Genomic DNA, 20,226 nt, shown 5'->3' with positions numbered 1-20,226 from the left:
TCATAGATGTTGGAATTCACCATGAACAAAACCTGGTGTTCAACAGTGGCTGAGGAGGAGGTGCCAGACCTGGTTTCCAAATTAGTAGATGGTATTTCTAGAATGTGTATTAGTGCAGCACATCTGTGATGCTCTGCCTGAGAAGTGCGTGCTGGTGTGTGTGGCTCTTAGAACTTTCTAAAGTACAGTAGCTGTTATCCTAAATCATGAGTGGAATAAAACAGGATTGTGGATTATATTTAAGGCTCTCACATAAAAACAGCTCCCAGCAATTTCCATTCCTGATGAGCTGGAAGTATTTGTGTGCAGTAAATATCAGCAGTATACTAAATGCACTTGCCTGGGGAGCAAATTCATGTATGTGAGCAAAATGAGGGAATCAAATCCGCTCTCATACAAGAGTGCTGTGATTTACAGTAGCATTCAGTCACTGTCTATATAAGAAACTAATGGAACCACCAAATTCTTGGTGGCTATTCCAAGTTATGTGTAAGGTTTAGTGTGGGGACGTATGTCCTTTCTTTGAGTGAAGGTGTAGAAATGAAAGCAATGAGATGTGCAAAGTCACATATTCTGATCCAGACCAGGAGCAGAACCCCAGTATGAGTTTAGGAATGGGAGCTGAGACATTGGAAATGATGTTACTGTGAACTGGTCGTTTCTTATTTTACATATGCATCGAATGGGAATATTTTATATATGAATTGCAAATGAGTATTTATGGCGTGACAATTGATGGCATGATTAGAACCAAGATTTTATGCTAGCTTTAAACAACTTTCACATAACTGAACTGGGGGGGAAAATGCATTTTTGCTTAAATTTTCACGTCAAAACATCTAAACCCCCAATATTTACCCCAGGCTATTTTCCCCCCCTCAGTGAAGCAGCGGGATGCCACTGGCGGGGCTGGGGACTCGCGCAGCGCCCGCGGCCCCCTCAGAGCCCCGCGCTCTGCCCACCTGGGATGCCACAGTGAGGAGGGGCTTTTCTTCTGCAGACTCCTCCCTCGGAATCTCCTTCATCACCATGGCCACAGCCTTATCGGCCGCCCTAGCGCCTTTGCCCTACAACAGCGAAACCAACAATGGCGCCAAGTCAGCAGCGGGCTCCGACCGCCTCCCTCGCGCGCGCTCCCGAGCCGGCCCGGCGGGACGCCGGCCGCGCCCGCGCCTGGAAGCGAAGCTGGGTTGGAAGCAGAACACGCACTGTTTAAAAATAGTAATAATAATAATAATAATAATATAACAAATGGTCCGTCAACCCAATGGTTAAGGAGGCAGTTGGGGTCTAGCCGTGGTCTGGTGGCTCGTTAGAGTTGCCCCAATGAAGTCAACAGGAATCTGGCGCTTTCCTGCTGGGCCGAGGCCTGCTGGAAGTTCCCCTGTGCCAGCCTTCCGCAGGATAGGATCCCCGGAGCAGCAGGGGCTGGAGGATCACCCCGTTGATTTAATTTTAGTTATCCAAATGTTTATGCCCAAAATATCTCTTTGTGGGTTTTTGGATTTTGTTCTTAAAAATGGTGTCAAGTGGAGTTTTCAAATAAAGCGCAGCTCCTTGTTGTTCACTGAGGCAAACTCTCCCTGAAACTTGAATGTATAATCTGGACCCACAGAGTTTATTGCTCTAGTAACATTTTAAAAGGCAATTTACATCATATAAACAGTCTGGGTTTTTGCTAACAGAACATACGGAGCCAAATTCTGCCATCGTCGACATTGCTACAGCTCTCCCCAAAATTATCATTGTTGTAGAACTTACAAGCAAGGAATTTTTTTTTTTTAACTTCACTTTTCTTAAAATTCTCTTAATACATTCTAAATATTCTGGACAAAGTAAAGATATTTTGACATTATTTAATATACATTAGCCAAACAAAAAGTGTACCAACATTATGTGCCATGCTGTTTGATGCCATTCTTTTTATTTAATGAGGGTCTTTATCATCTTGAATTCATGTGGGTTTCTGTAGCTTGATCTTTGGTCTTATTTTGATCTTTGCCTCTTGCAAGTGACAGAGAAGGTTGGAGCTTACACATAAAGCATCACAGCAGAGCTGTGTTATGCCAGTGACCCTGGGCAGGTCCTTATTATTATACTTTAAAAGCTCCTATTGATTTCCATGGGAGTTTTAGCTGTGCAAAGACTGCAGGATCTGGCTCCATAACAGAAGTACTTTACAACTGGACTTAAATATATTTAAATCCTTAAAAGTCTATTAACAGAAGGGATTCCTTGCTAAGACATCATATACAAGAATTATCTTCTCTAGCAGTGTCAAGAAAAGCCCCACTCTTGCTTCTCCCGAACTGCAGACTGTTTCAGGAGCATTTCATCAATTGCAGGTAAAACCATTATGTACTATTACATGTTCTAAACTGATTTTATTACTGATCAGGTCAATATTAGATTAGCTTGCTTGTGCAACACATCACAGATACCCTACAGAGAGTTCTTTGCATGCTGCAAGAAATTCTCAGAGCAGAAGTGTCATAAATGATAAGCATGCTGGATTTGTGATGCCTTTGATATCCAAAGAACTGCAAAGTCATTGTAAAATTAAATATATTAAATTCAATGAGAATTACTTTTAATTGGTAAGCATATCAAAGGTTCTGGGCCAATTACGTGTTTGTTCATGATTCATATGACATATTCCAGGTCTATGAAGCTTGTTTCCAGTATGACACATGAGCTATCATTAGCTAGCACTAATAGCATGCTATTGGTCTTTATAAAATGTAGTCCTTTTGTGCTGAGTGCTAGAACAAAATAGTTTATCAGCTAGGAAGGATGCATTGGAAAGCATGCAGTGCTTTTTATTTCTTGCAGAGTAAAAACCCACCAAAGCAAAGGTCAGGTCACTTTTTTGAAGACAGAGCCACTTTTTCTTCAAGGTTTCACCTACTGCCTGAAAAGAGTCATGATACTCGTATTAGTGCCTGCTGTTCATCCTCCACACACGTAACTGCAAAGCCCTGGGAGTGGCTGACACCAAATATAAAATGTCTCAGCAGTTTAAAGTGGCCATGCTACAATGGAGAAAAGCAACCCAAAGGATACCTCTGTGCTATTTTTTTATGAGCAAAGCAAGTGGTTTAATGCTACCTTTTTTAAAAAGTTAGATCTTAAACTTTCCTGTGTGTAAGTCAGCTTGACATTTCTGGCTGCTCAGCCTATGGTATGTGAAACATTTTGAAACCAGAAGCTGGTAGCAATTGCCTGGATACCAAAGAGAAAGACAATGCAGTTGAATAGCTTAAATTTTCTGATAGAGAGGTACACAGGGGAACAATTCACTGGAAAATACAGCTTTTTATTCTATTGACTAGAAATTAATATTGCTGTCCTATGGAAGGTAGGTAACCTTGAAAATTTTGATCTCTCTTCCCTGTAGAGACCACTATGGAACCAATTCTTGCCTATGAAGCCTTTAGGCTGAAGAATTGCAGATAAATAAAACCAGTTTTCCTATGGTCAGGGTAACCTTGTTACTGTTGTCAACTGCAGCTGAAATTAAAATCTCCAGCACATTTATTACAATAACTGTTATAGAATTTTTATTTTTTAAGGTGCTATTTACTTAGTCTCCTTCAATACTAATTGTTGTTTCTTAGCAAGCCAAAGAGTTATATAAATTTACAGCATTTTATTGTTCAAACCCTGTAATTCTGTAACTGCTAATTTTACACTTGCCAGGACTTCAAAATGAATAGTTTGTTGGTAGTGGAGGTTTTCAAGGTAAGTTACTTGCTCATGTAAACCACAGTTTAACAATTTAGTAAATAAATTTAATCATTCCCTATTGGTTTGCAATATAGAAATGGAAACAATTGTGATGTAAAACATGACAACCCATGTGCAAATCATGACAAATGGGAATTGATGAAGGAAAAAATGCATGATTTGATTTAATGGAACATACTGATTAAGAAAAACTGAGAAACATGTGAGTATTTCAGTATTTGGTACGTTAAAAAAATGCAACAGTTCCTTTAGGTAGTATCTCCACAGCAAAATAAGGAGTAGAGCTCAGAGTATTCCCCTGACGCTAAATATTTCTAATAGCATTGGGTTCAAAACTTAATAACAATTTCTCTAAGTTTATCCTTTGGGATCAGGATAGTAATAGAGATTTCCATATGAGTATGCTGATTTAGCAGGATTTTGTAGGGAAATATTTTTTTTTTTTCTGCTGCTGTTTCTGAATAGTTCCAAATTCAATTTTGTACAAGGCACACTATTTAGATGTGGTACTTTGTAATGAATATTTAATTAAACTACTGTAAGAGCATATTAATGTAAATTTCTTGGGCAGCATAAAGTTGATTTTTTAATTTTTTTTTTTTTAATAAGTGATGAGTATAGCTTTGTAACCTTGCTCATCTATGATAAAGCCTTAAGTGCTTGAGACCAAGAGATCACCTTCAGGTCCAGATGGGTGGATCAGAATGGACACATGGTCACACTTGAAACATTACTATTTAGTGCAATACTCTATAATTCTGTAATTATTTTCTTCATTACAGTGATTTGCAAATTTGTTCTTGCATATGAAAAGCCAACAGCCAATGCTTTGTAAATGTTTGACATTTTGACAACAGTATTTAAACTATAATGATTAATTGCAGAAATTCTTTGTTGTCATCTATGCAATAAAAGGATTTTATCTAAAACCATTTCATAATTATAAGTTTGCTTTTGATAAATATTTAAGGTACTTAAATTCACTTTTCAGGAATATTTATAGCATCTGTTCTTGTGAGAAAGTGAACAGAAAGAAATGATCAGATTTTCTTTTTTTTTCTTTTAATATGTATACATGAAGAAAGTATTCCTTCTTTAAACAAACCTGTGCTGTTCCATTTATTTTCCAAAGATCCTACTGAGCTGTTTCAGCTTTAACTGACACACTACAATGCATCCCTCTTCACAGAAATCATCTCAACACGGGCATGTTTAAATTTAAGCTTCTGTTAAATAGAAGTTTTAAGACAGTTTTCCTTAAAGGAATTTGATATAATAAAAAAAAAATTATCTTCAGAGAGTGCAGGTACAGGTATGGCAGGATTTCTGGGCTCATGGGCATCTCCCTTTGTAGCTGAGAAGAAACAGAATAACACCTCTCTGCATTTATGAATGTAATGCCAAAAAGTACGGCCAGATGTCCTGACCTTTCTCACTGGGCTATTGAATTGAAGTGTTTGAAAACAAAATAAAAACAAAACCCAGCAGTTCAGGACATCATGAAGTACCGGTCTGCACTTTAAATATCTTTATTGGTTGGGAGAGCCTTTGTAAAGCAAACTTTATGAAAGGTGCATTAGTGAAAACTTTAAGTTTTAGCAGCTGTTGTCTTCCTGTGCTGCTGAAGGTGTTGGATTTGGAAGGCTTGGCTGCCCTCCAGATCCCCCAGCAGCTGATGTATTAGAGTACCAGCTAAGCAGCCTATTCCAAATGGCTTTATGCTCCACAAATCTTCCCATTTTGTGTAACTTGAAAATAAAAATGAAGGGAAAAACTTGGCTTTATTTTTTTTAAATTGTGCAGTGCTAAGATTTCTACTTCTCAAAATGAGCACACAAAGCTATACAATGGTACCATGGGAGTTCCAGTGTCCACAATACAATTGTGAGCTCTTGATTTACATACAATCTCTTTATGACTTCAATCTTTCCCCTTCTCAGGCTTTTATGTTCATGTTTTCTGCATATGTCTTCCTTCTCATCTATACTTTTCTGCTTTTTCTAGTGGTGTTATATCTTGCACTTTATATACAATTAAAAATAATGAGGAAACGTATGGTGAGGCAGTTTTATGGACCAATACAAAATGGATATTTAAACAGAAAATTCTGTTTCATCAAAGCTGGTGGTAGTTTTTTATTGCAAGCCTAATGAAATCAGGTATATATCTGAGATAAATGGGAACACAATTCCTTTATGCAGTACTCGGTTGACTGTGGTGAGGAAATGTGAACAAGCTCTCAGTCCTGAACTGGAAGCAGCATTGTCAGGGTAGAAGCAGCTTTCAGAACCTGAGCTACTACTTTGATATTGTATTTGTATTATTTGGAACCTCTTATCAAACTCTCTGTTTGTGATTATCCACTCTTTCGACCTGTGACCCTCAGTAGTTTATTCTTACAAGGTTCTGATGAAATACAGACAGAGTTGGTCACAGACAAGGAAGCAGCTATAAGAAGACTTGCCCAAGAAGTGGTTTACAGTAAAGCAGCTAAATCCATATTGGCTGAGTTCACAGTGTTCTACTCCTCTTTCATCCCTTTACCCATTTTTTCATTCTTATGTTGATGGAATAACAGATTTCAGTGTTATTATGGAAAGACTTGACTGCATTCGAGAAAAATGGCAAAGAAAGGGACAAAAGCAGATAAAAGGCAATCAGCATAAATATTCACATTTCCCCTCACTGGGCTGTGTCTTATATCTATTTAAAAGTCGATAGGGTGGTTAAATTGCATTCCAGTTGGAGAAGCATTTGCACTGAAATGGCACTGTAAGGTTTTCTGTTTATTGACACATCACGTGTGCTCCCTTGAGAAGCTGTCTCAGTCTTAAGCCTAAAGATTCATTCCCAAAGCCAAGTGGGACAATTTCCAAAACATCTCTGGGGGAAGCTCTGCAAGACCCATTTTGCTCTCAAGAACTTGTGCAGAGTTACTGTACTTAAGACACCAGAACACAAATTATGACTGGGAATTAATAAACAATTCTGTCAAACCTAACTCATTCTCTATAAGCTAGTATGATTCCTGCAGGCTGAGAGGAGGAGGAGGATGTGAAATAAGGTTTTTTCTCACTTGAATCAAAGAGTTTTATTTGGAGTATAATAGGAAGTGCACAGTTTGAGATAACAAGAAGATAACAACACTGTAGTGTTGGAACAATAATGATGATTTAACTGTAAACAGGAAATCCAGCCAGGAATAAAGAGCAGGGCTGGTAAGAAGGAGGTCTGGGACAGAACTAACTACTTAGAGGTTGTTTAAGGTTCTGATCCTTTTACAAATGAGTTATATAATATATCTCCTTGTGATAGAAGGCTTGGATGAGATGCTTTGCAGTCTTTTCTTTCTTTGCAATTTTCATCTTTTAATAAGGCCATTGTGAATATGTAGAAACTATTTTTTTAGCACTTATTTGATTGACTTCTTAATAATTTGGAATTGCATCACCAAAGGGATGAGTTCTTTGAGTGCACAATGGTATATGACTTCAAAAATCTTAGGAAATATCTGCAGGATTTCTTTCATCTCTGCTTAGTCTGTGTCAAGGAACTTTGTGAAATCGTTGAGTTTAGCAACTGGCACTTTAAAATTTGTTTGGTATCTTCAGCAGAGAATTAATACTGAAGCATTTTCTCTCCCATAATTTCAGTTCCTTTTTATGTTGATTTCAGTATCATGATCCCCATTGATAACATACACATAGCAACATAATTACTTGCTATTATTTGCTATATTGCCATAATGATGCATGTGCTGAATTAGAATAATTTACCTGTTCAAGTGAAATTCCAGGAGATTAGGTCACTTTCAAAATAAAAAATTGTGACTAAAGTGCTGTCTGTTATTTAAATGTTTACTGCACACATGATGGATTAAAGGATGGATTTTGCTCCCTCATTTCCTCCCAGCACATGATGTATTGCTCTTTGAAGTGGTAGGGGCTCCTCAGCTCCTGCTACACAATTTTTATGGTTTTGTTTCATGAAACATTTAGAGAACTCAGACTAGCTCTGAAGTCTTCTTTCTCTGAAGGAAAAGCAATGAAACAAACTGAGACGTGGTGGTATTTTATGTGGAAAAATCAGCAGCTTATCAGTGAGCACGAATATAGTCTTTGTAGGAAATGCAGAATATGAAACATTGCTCCGAGTTAAGTGGAACAGGCAAGCTGTTATAAGGCAGCTGTTTCTGAGCCTGTCTTTTAGAAACTCTTTTATAGGTGTAGCAATAAGGTGACCCTCAGTGAAATTAACAGCTGTTCTTCTGTACCCTCAGATAATGGTTTGAGCTACAAAGCTTGAGACAAACATTTCACTTCTTGCATGCTTGTCACAAATGTTTATAGATGTTGGGGATCTTGCTTTTGACAGTTTTGCTTAGATCTGCTTTAGTATTATCTTTGTTTTTAACTCTGCCACTGTGAAACAGGTTTCTGTACTCCAGTTGTGCTGTCCTAAGTTTCAAAACACTAATTTATTGACATTAATTTAGCAAAGGCAATATTGACCAGAGCAAAATATGGAGTGAGTCATGGCATAGCTTAAAAGTCCTATTTATTTAAAGAAAATAAACCCAGACAAATTCAGCTGTTTCCAGAAGCTGCTGTGCCTTAACTGTAGCATCTTGATATCACTAAATTTTCTCAATAATAAAATGCACGTGGATATGGCAACATAGAAGTATTTTGGCCTCATGTGAAAGGTGATATTCAAGTATCTTGAAGCAGTCTGCCTTCAATTTCGGAGAAAAAAGTGGGTCATCTCTGGGATGACCAGTCTGTGGGTTGATTCTCTCTTTTATTACATCTTCACTTGGGACAAATGAAAAGTATATGATGATACTTGATGTGTAAAAGACAACTGGAAGTATAACTGTGTCTGGAATATGATGCAAGTTATTTTTAAAAGAAAGTTATGCAGGTTCTGCTGTTTAATAAGTATAATCTATGCTCTGCCAGCCTGGAACATAGAAATATGCATTTTTTTCTGGTGTTTGCAGATTTTGTTGTTCTTGTTTCTGATATCATTATTAAATCCTGAACTTCACAGTTGTACACCTGTGTAGCCAGAAAAGGAATTAGGTCCCATTAGCCCCATTCTTTTTAGTGCAGACTTTTTTCTAGATTGGGCAGACACTTATCAGACATTCAGAATGAGAAAAAGACAAGCAAAGGAATAAACACAATTTAAAAGATAAAGGAATCTCTGACAGCTAGAAAAAAATATTTGAATGCATAATAATATGATCATATCCTCCAGATACAATTCTGTGAGAGTTTTAAGGTCATTTTCAAGTCCTGAAACTGTGGGTTTCTGCACAGAAGGGAACTGGTACTCCTCTAAAGAATATAATGGAGATGTTTATCAAAACTGCTGGAGGGGCATAACAGTTGCCTGTTGTTTCCTTTTGTTTTACATCACCAGATTAAGAGTCCAAATTGATTATTTTCATAGTCAAGGTTTTACTCCTTCTTTGGAAGTCCTCAAATAATTCAGATTATGTTGAATGAGGGTGACTGTTCAGATGCCCAGTTATTTTAGAAGCAGATAAAATTCTGCATACTGTTTTGAAAAATGAGATATGTATTTAGATAAATGAATTGGTATATGTCTCTTACTCAGTACCCAATCTCAGAACCATTTAAAAATTGTATTAGTTCTTAAATTACTTATTTTGATTGTTCTGGTTTTGTTTATGAAGGATGACAGCTTGGGTACTGAAGACAGTTTGTAATGCATTGTCACCACTATTAACTCTTATTGAAGATTAGGATGAAAATCTCTGGATTTGAGTTCTATAAATATGGGGTAAACATTATGTGATCAAAATTCATGTCCTCAGTTTATTGTTTTCATACAGATTCTTTCATGGTTTGTGTATAACCATACCAGATTTAATTATGTTTGGGATTTTTGTTTTTCTCTGGCTTGCTTGTTAAACACCTTGCTCAAACGTTATTAAAAACAATGAAAGTTTTTATAAACATGAAATGCTAAAATATATTTAATCCCAACATAAAAATATATGTGATTCTACCATGTAAAAGGCTAGAAAGATGATTAGGCAGAGAATAAATGGAACAAAAAAGTAACAAAGGGTAGCAGGAAGTTTGTGATTTGTTTTGTTTTGAAGCAGATTGATGTTACTTCCTCATCATCTATGATGAGACCTGTACATATTAAATAAGGAAAACTTATCATACTGGATAGAAGGTTTGAAAACAACAGATCAGGATAGTTTATGATTGAAAAATACTTTTAAGATTTTTTTTCTTAACCTATATGAGTTCTTTCCAGCCGTGGTTCTATAAGCTGCCAGGATAAATTTTGCCTTCCAAATACAAACATTTGATTCCCACCATAATATAAACTCTTGGTACCCTTTAGTTTATTATGTAATTTTTTTGCTACAACCTTAAGATTTCAGTCCTTTCTACAGTGAATGGTGTCAAAGCAGAACTCTTTTAGCACTTTGGTCATAAAGGGTCTTTATGCTGTATCCTTGACCCAAAATTCATTCTGAGTCTCTTGTGCTGTGTGTTCTTTGCAACAAAGGGTTCAGAATCTGGGTGTACTTACCTCCAGAATAAAACCCTATTTTTAACCTGTATAGTAGAGTATATTTACTCCCTTATTTTTATTCCCTAAAAAGAGTAAATTGTCATTTATCAGACAATGGCGATAGTAAATGAGGAACTGGAATTACAGTGTTGTAGCAAAAAAACTTCATGTCCCTGACCTAGACACAGCCTCTGCATGCACTTTCAGCTTTGGAATGATCTCATCAGAAGTACCAAAGTATGTTAATGCTGCAAAAGCAGCATTAACAGCATCATATAAAAGCAGCATTAGCAGCATCATATAAACCCATTTAGAGAGGATTATGCTACTGTCCCTTCATTTACACAGTTTGGAAACCTTCAGGGAGAAATTCTTAAAATTGAGGTATTATGATTGTGCTCTTAAAAGATGTTCCTAATTCTCTGATGTGTACTTTTAGTGTGGAGAATGGACTTTTCTACTCTAATATTGCAAATACATTATGAAAATGAAAAAAAAAAAAGTAGGTGCATTTGTAATTACTTCTAGACCTAATCATAAGTTCAGCTGCCTTGGAAAACTAAAAGTTCATTCTGAGCAAAGACTCATAGAATGATTTGATTTGGAAGGGATCTTAAAGACAATTTAGTTCCAATTCCCTGCCCTGGGCAAGGGACACCTAGATCAGGGTGCTCAGAGTTCCATCTAGCCTGGTCCTCTATCTTTACTGTTTAAGATCATTTATTGGCATAATGGGACACATCAGTTGCATTTGTAATCTGCTCTTTGGTGTGCATTTGCAAGTATTCTATACTCTTTTTTGCTTTGGTGGATTTAATTTCATTTTCATATCAATGACAGTAATTAGCACCTGGCCTGTTCTACAAGGAGCTGAAAGCAACATCTCTATTTCTGATAGCCAGCACATCACTGATATCAGATATTCTCCATACTGTTCTGCTTGAATAGTCATTCACCCTCTCCTACAGATTTTTTTTTACCTATTTATTTTTGCATACATATATAGTAAAAAATATCCATTAAAGCAAAAAAGAAAATTATGCACTTATTCACTCACTTTATATACACCTTTTAAATGTGTGCTTTAAGAGTGTATAATGTTTATAAAGTGCAGTGTTTTGCAGTCCTCTTGTGCTTAGGTTGGCAAGTTCCTCATTAGAGAAGCAAATTCTCTGTTTTTGTTTCTGTAATTCAACAGTATCACCAAATTCAGTTGTTAACTCTCAGTTTGAGGATGTCTGCAGTGTAATTAAAAAGGTGGTGAGTCCACACTTTTTTCAGCAGCTTAGTTTGGCTGGTAGTGTAGCAATTTTGTTTAATAAAAACTCTGTGGGTATCTACAACATGATTTCTGTGACCAAGTAGTAAAAGCAGCTGGTAACAGCAAATGGCTCTTATGAAGAAATTCTTAATTCTCAAAACATCTTAATTAAGATTTCATATGCAAAAAATTTGCTAAATAATCAGTTATATTTTCCAAGAAGCTTCCATTGTGATTATTTTCTTGTAAATGATGTAAATGATGTTACTTGTATTTCAAAACTGGGTTCTGGCAGATACAAAACCCCTTGGAGGTACAGTTGCTCCAGTTAATGGATTGTGCCTCTTCAGCTGGGATGTCAAATCTTGCACCAGTCTGTCCTGTGTAGTTAAAGCTAAACTAAATCTCCCCTACACCCCAGGGCACAGTAACCTTAAGCTGGGGAGGTTAAGCAGCCTGACAGTAGCACAATAGCTATTGTCAGAAATACTTCTCCTCAGAGGTTCCATAAAAAAAAATAAATCTATCTCAATTGTGCAGTGCAGTCCTTTACTCTGCTGGTGTCTCCTTCCACAAGATCACATTCATTTGCCACAGACTGTTCTTGAACATCAAAATCGATCTTGCTCAAGTGAAGGAGCAGGGATGAGGGACCATCTTCTGAATGGCTTGTAGGCAGCTTCAATAAATGTGCTTTTTATCAGAGAATGATCAGGCTCATAGCTAAAGGAACGGGGTGCAGCAGCTCACTCATGTCTCATTGTACCAAGGACTAGCCCAGGATGGGACTGACAAACACCTGGAGAGGGGTTGGGTATTTCTGGCACCCCAGGGTCGGTGAGGTGGGTGCTAACCTGGCTGTAGAGAGTAAATTGTGGAGTTTCAAACATAATTATTTGTATCAAATATGTTTATATATATCTATCTTTCCTTTCTACTCACTGAGGAAAGCAATTGAGCCAGCACAGGGAAAGAAAGAAAGGTCAATTTATTGTTATAGTGCTGTAGCTAGTTCACTATCCTGTCTCTTTTTGTATTTAGGAACGGAGAGTGGCCTTAGATAGCTTCTCTAATGACAGTGCTATGACTGACTGAAATCAGTCCATCAGTCAGCACTCTGGATTTTTTATTTACTGAAACACTCTGCTGCTTCATTTTGCTCTGAAAATATTGTAAATAAGGAAGTTTTATCCCAAATTCACTCTTTCCCATTAAGCGTGAGACACTTCTTATTAATGAAACCACGGTGAAATAATATGAAAGATAGCATTGTCAACTCAGATCGTTAAAAATTACTTGAATAAATACACAGGCATATGCTTAGACTGGCAAGGACTAGAAGATTTTTTTCAGCCCAGATAGCACGAGCATAATTGAGGAATAAAAGAAGCTGCCGCAGATGGTGATAGCAGTGAGAGGCCCAGTGACATGTGCTTCAACTCCAAGTTTGCTACAGGGGAGTTACTGAGGTAGGATAACACACCAGAGCTACTGCCAGAATCTCAGGCTCCAAGAAACTTGCTTATTATCTAATTAGAGCTGCATATTCATAAAGAGAGTGAATTGAATCTGTCCTTCCTATGGGGAGGTGTTCATGGGGTGAAAAGCGAAGTGAGAATTGCGTGTCTGTCCCAAGAGATCAGTGCCAGAGAGGATCCAGCAAAGATGAGGGAAGGAGGATTTCCAAGAGTGAGGCAACCTGTGGTACTGGCACTGTGTAGGCACTGCCTGGTCAGGAGGAGGAAGAATTGCCTATAATTATGTCAGTTTCCCAGTAGGATCGGAAAACACCGGTACTTCCCTGGAAGGGAGGGAAGGAGGCTACACCTGGGTCACAAGGCAGCCTGGTTTGAAACTCTACCAAGCTGTGCTTGGTCTCAAAGCTGAACTAACAGTGTCCACAGCAAGACCAGGATTTTTTTTTTTACTCTCCTGTTCACACCTTAACATGAAGTGCCTGTGGAGACATTGGTAACTGAAAAAATTTCAAGCAGCTGATTCCTGGTCAGGGAAGTGCAAAGGATAGCTTAGAGTTTTCACATAGCACTATCCACTCATCAAACTACACCTGAGTTTTTACACACAGTTTGCCTCATTTCATTAGTAGAGTAAGGGTTTTTTTGGTCAGTAACAGGGCCAATGGTTGAAGAGATTTTGACTACGGCAGACTGAGAACTTTCATTTTAATACATGAAAAACCATCTCCTTTCAAATGTTACCATGTTATCCTGAAAGTGTTGGAAAAAGCCTTTCTCTTTTTCATGCTCCTGTTCCCTGAATAGTGGAATAGAGGAATTACTCCTCATATACCTGCTGAGGCTATTTCTATTTTCTCCAATGGTATGTTTTTAGATTTTTTTGAGGTTTTTTGTGTTGGTGTTTTTGTTACATGCTGACCTTTTATTTCTCTATTGTCTGTGACAATATAGTTGAACTGTGTATTATTTCCATATACAGGCTTGAAATATTTTTTTTGCACTCTATAAATATCCTTACATTACCAAAGGCTGGGAGGTTTTAGAAACTCTCTTAAAGATCTGCTTGCAAATGTAAAAATATGCACGTTCTACGCACAAGGATAGCTGGAAATCGATTGTTAATTAAAAGAAGGCATTGTCTTCTGTGCAAATGTGAGCTCTTTGAGAGTAAATGCAGTCAAGAGACACACAATGAATGCATCAAGTGCTTGCATTTTGTGACTAAATTTGAAATTTCAGTCTGAATTTTCCTGGTTTATTTATGAACCAAAGGCTCTGTGCATGATTGGTTTTCTGTGCACAAGAGAAGGATCGAGAACAAAAGATGGTCTGTTTTTCTTGTAGCTGCCTAATTTAGAGCTCCTATTACCGAGCATGACTTGTTTGTGACTATATCAAGTTAGCCATTTAACTCTAATGAGGAGTATTACAGATATCACCAGATCAGCAAATTATAGATGACATTTTAAATTGTTACAAATACTGTGGGAACCACAAGAAGGAGAACTTTCATCCCAAGGTTTTTTTATATCATTGAGAAAACGGCTTTGAGTTTCTGGGCTGTGTGATACCATGTGATATAGTAATTCTTAGTAATTCCTAGCTTTTGAGGTTATGGCATGCCTTGTGCTCACCTTAGCTGACCTGATATATAACAGATAGAAAAAGTCTTTGTTTTGTACATCACTTGTATCTTGCAGGGAATATCCTCTAAGACATATATATATATATATATATATAAATATATATATATATAGTCAGAGGAGCATCTTTGCTGACTCTCTGACCTTTCAGCTTGGAGAAAACCAAGCTCAGATGGGGACACTGATTCACTCCCTCCACCTTCCTCATGAGATACATCCCCAAAAACCATTCTGCTGTTCACATCAATGTGTCAGCACTTCACTTCTCCACTGGGAGTAGATGGTGCCGAATACTCCCCCGGGCAGGGGTTTCAGCAGCCTGGAGAAAGGATCTCAAATGATCTGGAGGGGAATGTTTTATTTTGGGAAACTGCTACCTTTCTTCTCCTGGGTTCACACTTCAGGGCAGGTGTGATGTGCTGAGAGCATTTAATGTATTTTCAGTTTGCATCTCCCTTTAGTCTCCTTAGGATTCTCTGCTGGATGTCCTCTTTATTTTTTGCTGCTACTTTTCTACTCTTTCTAGTGCAGCCCAAAAGGCAGCAGAGCACCTGCTATCACAGTAGTGTTCTCTTGAATGTAGTAGTTGAACTCCAGATAATCACTTGCTGTCTGCTTCTAGTATGAGTTCTATAAATCCTCCTAGGAAATAATCTATGAAATAGCAATGAAGGTTAGTTTTTGATCCTTAATTTTATTTTGCAATAAATCTATTGACACTTGAAATTCATTGTCTGAGAATTCCATGTTCAGTGAATCAGAAATTCTGTTATAGAGCTAAAATTAGATATTTCTCTTTCCTTTTGTGACTGCTAAGATGCTTGCCCTGATGTGTATTGCCCTCTACTCTGTTTCTTATACAGAATACCATACCTAAAAACAAGAGGTACTCTTTCTATAGGGGGATGGGAAGTATTCTCTACTGAAACTGCTGATTTGGAGTTATACTGTGGACCAATAAATCTCAGCTGTGGCCTCTTAGCAACACAGATCCTGTTGCAGTAACTATCGTACAGTGTTGACATTTCTCCTTCCATGTTTATATATTGATTTAATATCGTTATTTAGAAAAATATATGAGAATGGTCTGGAATAATGATCACCTTCCAAGATGTTCTGAATAAAGCAGTGTTGAAACATAGATTTATCAGAAGAACTGCTGGAACTTCTGTTCATTTGGCACCAGCACCAGTGTAAATGCTATGACAATACCCTTTTAAATGTTCCTATCCAGACTGCATCTGCCTGTTCTGGCTTGTGAGTCTTTGGCTCATTGTCTGGCTGGAAAATCACAATGAAAAAATTGTTTCTTTGACCCAGAAGTGACTATCGATGCCATGCAAGTTATGAAAGTAGTTAGCTTTGAATCAAATGGGATTTTTTAATAAGTCCAAGTTATCCTGTTGCAGAGGTGACAGAAAAATATATAGCTCAGAAAAAAATCAGTAATGGAACATTTGTAACTGATATCTCAAAATATTTTCCAGAGAAAACTGTCTCCAAAAGCTGGAGATATTATAAACTTAATATGAGCTATACTTTTCCTGAAAAAACTATGTATATCTAATGTTTATTAAAATTGTATGCTGAGTCATGCTGAACAAGCCCTCTCAGTGAAAAGAAATATGGACATTTAAAACCAGCTTATGTATATTCAACCAAAAGGAATTTCTTGGGTTTTTGGTTTTTTTTTTAAACAATGCTACATTAATGTTTGCTGCATTAGATGCATCTTTCTTCCTTTGTTTGGCTTGCTGCTTCTATGGATGAATTCCAAACAAAAATCTCCTTTCTCAGTTGTTCATTTTGTAAAAATGACCTAATGTTGGCAGCAAGTGGAATAAAACCAGCAGGACTACAGGGATGTAAAGGAATTTCTGAATTTTATGGCAATGTTGGGAGTTCAGTGGGAAATTTTTGCAATGCAGTTGTCATCTTTACAGTAGAACAGAACAACTTTTGAGAGCTTGATGTTTTTCGCCCTGGGGTCCTAATGGGGGATGGATGTAAGGAAACACATCTATAAAGGACTATTAACTTCTTGAAAGTTGTTCAGAGTTCTGAAGGCCAGAGCCAATACAGCAGCATACTGGCTGAGAGGATTCCAGTGTAAAAGACAAATTGAAAGAAATCAGGGAATGTAGCACAAAGGGTAATGAATAAGCACAGCTTATGCATGTCCCTCACCACTTTAAAGAGAAAATATTTTTCCACAGTCTTTTATTTTTTAAACTAATTTCAGCTATAAATGTGAAATCAAAGATTAGGCTGTCCTTTTTGTAATAACTGTGTCTGTAGTCTTCTACTCCTTTCATGTATAAAATGATTGAAATAGGAGTCGAGAGCCACAAGCATCATAGAGATGCTTTGTCTCATCTAGGTTGCTGGGAAATTATGATATAAAATTAGCTATAGAAGAATAACAGCATTTGTTCTCAGAGAAATCCAGAACACTAGCTGTTGTTCACTAGCAGTTATCAACTAGCAATTATCAAAATGGCTAGAAGCCAGTTTAAAATACTACAGATTCTCCTGTTGTGAGGTTTTATACTGCTGCCTATCTACAGCTGTATTACAAGCCCCTGAGAACATGAATGTGGTGTGCTCTTTAAGTACTTCCTAAGTCTGAGTAATGCAATTACAAAAACAGAAACTATACCCTGGATTGTGGTTGTAGTTACATGTGACTCTTGTATAAAGATAAAAACTTGTTCTAAGATATAACAGCCTATTTTGATGTGTGTAAGGACTAAAAAATGTACATTTAAAGCCTAAATATAACTCCCTGTCTGTAGTTAGGGATGGGACACAGGCCAGCCTTGTTATCTGCCCTCAGAGCATTAACCTGGAGGCATTTAGACAGCGGTTGTGGCTTGACACTGTAAGACGTTAAATGCTCCCAATCCCATTGCCTCCTCCAGCTCTAAGGGGTGCTCAGTAAATCCCCTAAGCAGGAATTACATTTAGCAAAAATAAGTCCTCCTTCTCTTGTTTTAATCGGTTGAGTTCCTGAATTAGTGGAAGCATTCAGAATCCATTAAAAATGAACATTGAAAAGAAGCCCAAGTTTGTATTCAGTCAGCACAAACCCATTTGTGACTGAAATTTCCAACTTTAGGCTTTGCTTGATTCCCTGTGGCAAACAAAGCTCATAATTGTATTGTGAATGATGGGGAAATATGATAATGAAACATCTGGAATATTTAGAACTGGTAGAGCCTGGAGATAGCCCCAGTTGGTGTGCAAGTGTGCACAGCTGCAGCAAGCCAGAGCTCCTGGGTGGTAAATACTCCTTACAGGTCCTTGTACAGGTTTAAAAAAAAATAAAAATAAAGAGCTGTTGGTGAGGTTCACAATCCTATTACCAGTTTCACCACATCTCCCTGTTCCAAATACGATCAGGGATTGTGTATACTTACAGAGAAGTACTTGTCTCCTGGTTTCAGGAGAACAGAGACAGCTGTTGTGAAAACTGCCAACATCAGACAGAGGAAGAGAGAACAGAGATAATAGAAAATGCCAGAAGTAAAGAGAAGACTGATGAGATCATGAGTCCTCATGAAGTATGTCATGGTAGAGGTGTTTGACATGAAGTGAGATAACAAGCACACACCACACACTGGAAGCTTCTCTGCTTACATACGTATCTGCAGCACTATTTTACTATTTTTTTTAGCACTTTTTATAGAATGGTTGGGATTGGGAGGGACCTTGAGGATTATCAAATTCCAACCCCTCTGCTGTGAGCCAGCATGCCACCCACTAGCTCAGGTTACCCAATCCAGTCTGGCCTTCAACAAGGATGGGGCATCCACAGCTTCCCTGGGAAGCCAGTGTCTCACCACCCTCTGAGCAAAGAATTTCCAGCACCCCCAAGTCCTTCTCTGCAGGGCTGTTCTCAATGTTTGCCATCAAAGGCTCAGAGGGAAAAACCCCACTTTTCCCATGGACTTTGTCAGTCTAAGCTTCCCAAAGGGTCTGCCACAGAACATGTAGCATAGAGAGTTTGAAAGGCATTGGGAGCAATCAAGAACCTACAACAAGTGGAGGTCAGCAAATATAGCTGTATTATAAAGAACTCATCATGGCAATGCACTTTTATTTGCAGTTACAGGAAATGATTAAAACCTGTGGATTTCAGAAGAATTCCATTCAAGTTAGGGCAGTCTCACAGCAGCTGTGGAATTCGAAAACCAGCACAGCACATTGCTCTAACTTAGCACCTCCCACTTCCAACTTGTTCTATGTACTAACTTTGAGGGAAGCTGAAACAGAGCTGACTGGCTTTGGACTTGTTCTGTGTGTAGTTGCATCTGCCTCTGTTTCCCTGGTGTGACCTGTTTTGTAAGAATGTATTTTCAATAGCTAATAATTCTGTTGAAGTGGACAGGTAATTGACATATGCTTGTGAAATTTCTATTTTGTTTCCTAGTCCATGTGTTGTCTTTTTCAGTCTTTTTTATGTTATTTTTAATTGTATTTTTGTATTTCCAGGGAGGTAAATCTCCTATGTTTGGCATATGCCAGTGAGACGTGCAAGTATATGGAGTTGTGCTCCTTCAGGACCTTGTCACAAGGGAGGAGGGATGATGTTTGTTTACAACCATGCAAGAATTATATTGGTTAAAGGTGCCTTTGCAAGTTCTCCTATCTGTTCATTCTCAATAGAAGCTTTGCTGTGATTTTCTAAAGCTCAAAAACATCCTGTGTCCAGTCCTTGGCATCTTCCTGACTACAAATGAACCTGAACTTCCACCTTGAGAAAGTTCAGATAGGTAGTAAACAGTGAGAATTGATTGTCCTAAACTCCAGAGCTACATGGCACAAATACGGCCTGCAGTAATCCTATAGCTCTGCATCTCCATGCACTGCACGTGGTAAGAAAATATTGTCTCCAGCTGCTGCCTGCAAAAGACTTTCTATTCTGAGGCATAACATTTCTCTGTAGGGATACATTAGCTGAATTCATATATATAGCCTGTCAGAAGTCATAATCTAGAGAATTAAGCTTTTAAACATTTGTGAACTACCTTGTATAATGAACTTCTTATCCTGCTGCTTAAATTATTGAAAAGACTCAGTGAAGTGAGATACTTAATTTTTGTAGAGTGAAATCTTTATAAAAGACCAGTTAGGGAGAAAATTCAGCATCTGCAGAAACACAAATATCAGAGTTTCAAAGCTTCTAACTATTGCATGGCTGTATTTCAACAACACACAGACATTTGCAATAAATCACATTATCTGTCATGCTTTCCTAAAAGTACACAAGGATGTAAATAGGTATGAAATCTTCAACTGAAAAGTTCCCTTATTTGCAAAATATTGCATTATCTGTGCTGCCCTGTTATTTTACCCATTGCATGTGAAAATATCAAACAGAGACAAGTTGCTCAGGGCAACCTCTCTTCTTGAGACTAAATGTCTGCCACATAATCAAACACAGCAGTAAAAAATTCCAATAAAAACTGGAATTGAATTATTAACCTCTAGAGTTCTATATCAGCTTTTAAAGTAGTTGGTGGAGGTTTAG

At 37.6% G+C, this 20,226-nt stretch overlaps 1 protein-coding gene across 9 annotated transcripts in view; it reads right to left on the bottom strand.

Moving 5' to 3' along the window:
• Window positions 1–20,226, bottom strand: part of PEX5L (peroxisomal biogenesis factor 5 like) — a 107,253-nt gene that overhangs the window by 39,429 nt on the left and 47,598 nt on the right. For 7 of the 9 annotated variants that reach the window (XM_015637743.3, XM_015637747.2, XM_015637750.2 and 4 more), the window contains 2 exons: window positions 2,846–2,911; window positions 963–1,067 (listed from right to left, as the gene is read on the bottom strand). The exons of 1 other annotated variant lie outside the window; for it this stretch is intronic. In XM_015637743.3, coding sequence (XP_015493229.1) covers window positions 963–1,067; window positions 2,846–2,911 — 171 coding nt within the window. The remainder of the gene's footprint in view (window positions 1–962; window positions 1,068–2,845; window positions 2,912–20,226) is intronic. One more of the 9 variants, XM_015637746.3, reaches the window with a different exon arrangement.

This window comes from Parus major, chromosome 9, assembly GCF_001522545.3.
Source record: "Parus major isolate Abel chromosome 9, Parus_major1.1, whole genome shotgun sequence".
NCBI classification, from domain to species: Eukaryota; Metazoa; Chordata; class Aves; order Passeriformes; family Paridae; genus Parus; species Parus major.
Note: the sequence above shows the minus strand (reverse complement) of the source record. Positions and strands in the feature narration are given on the sequence as shown.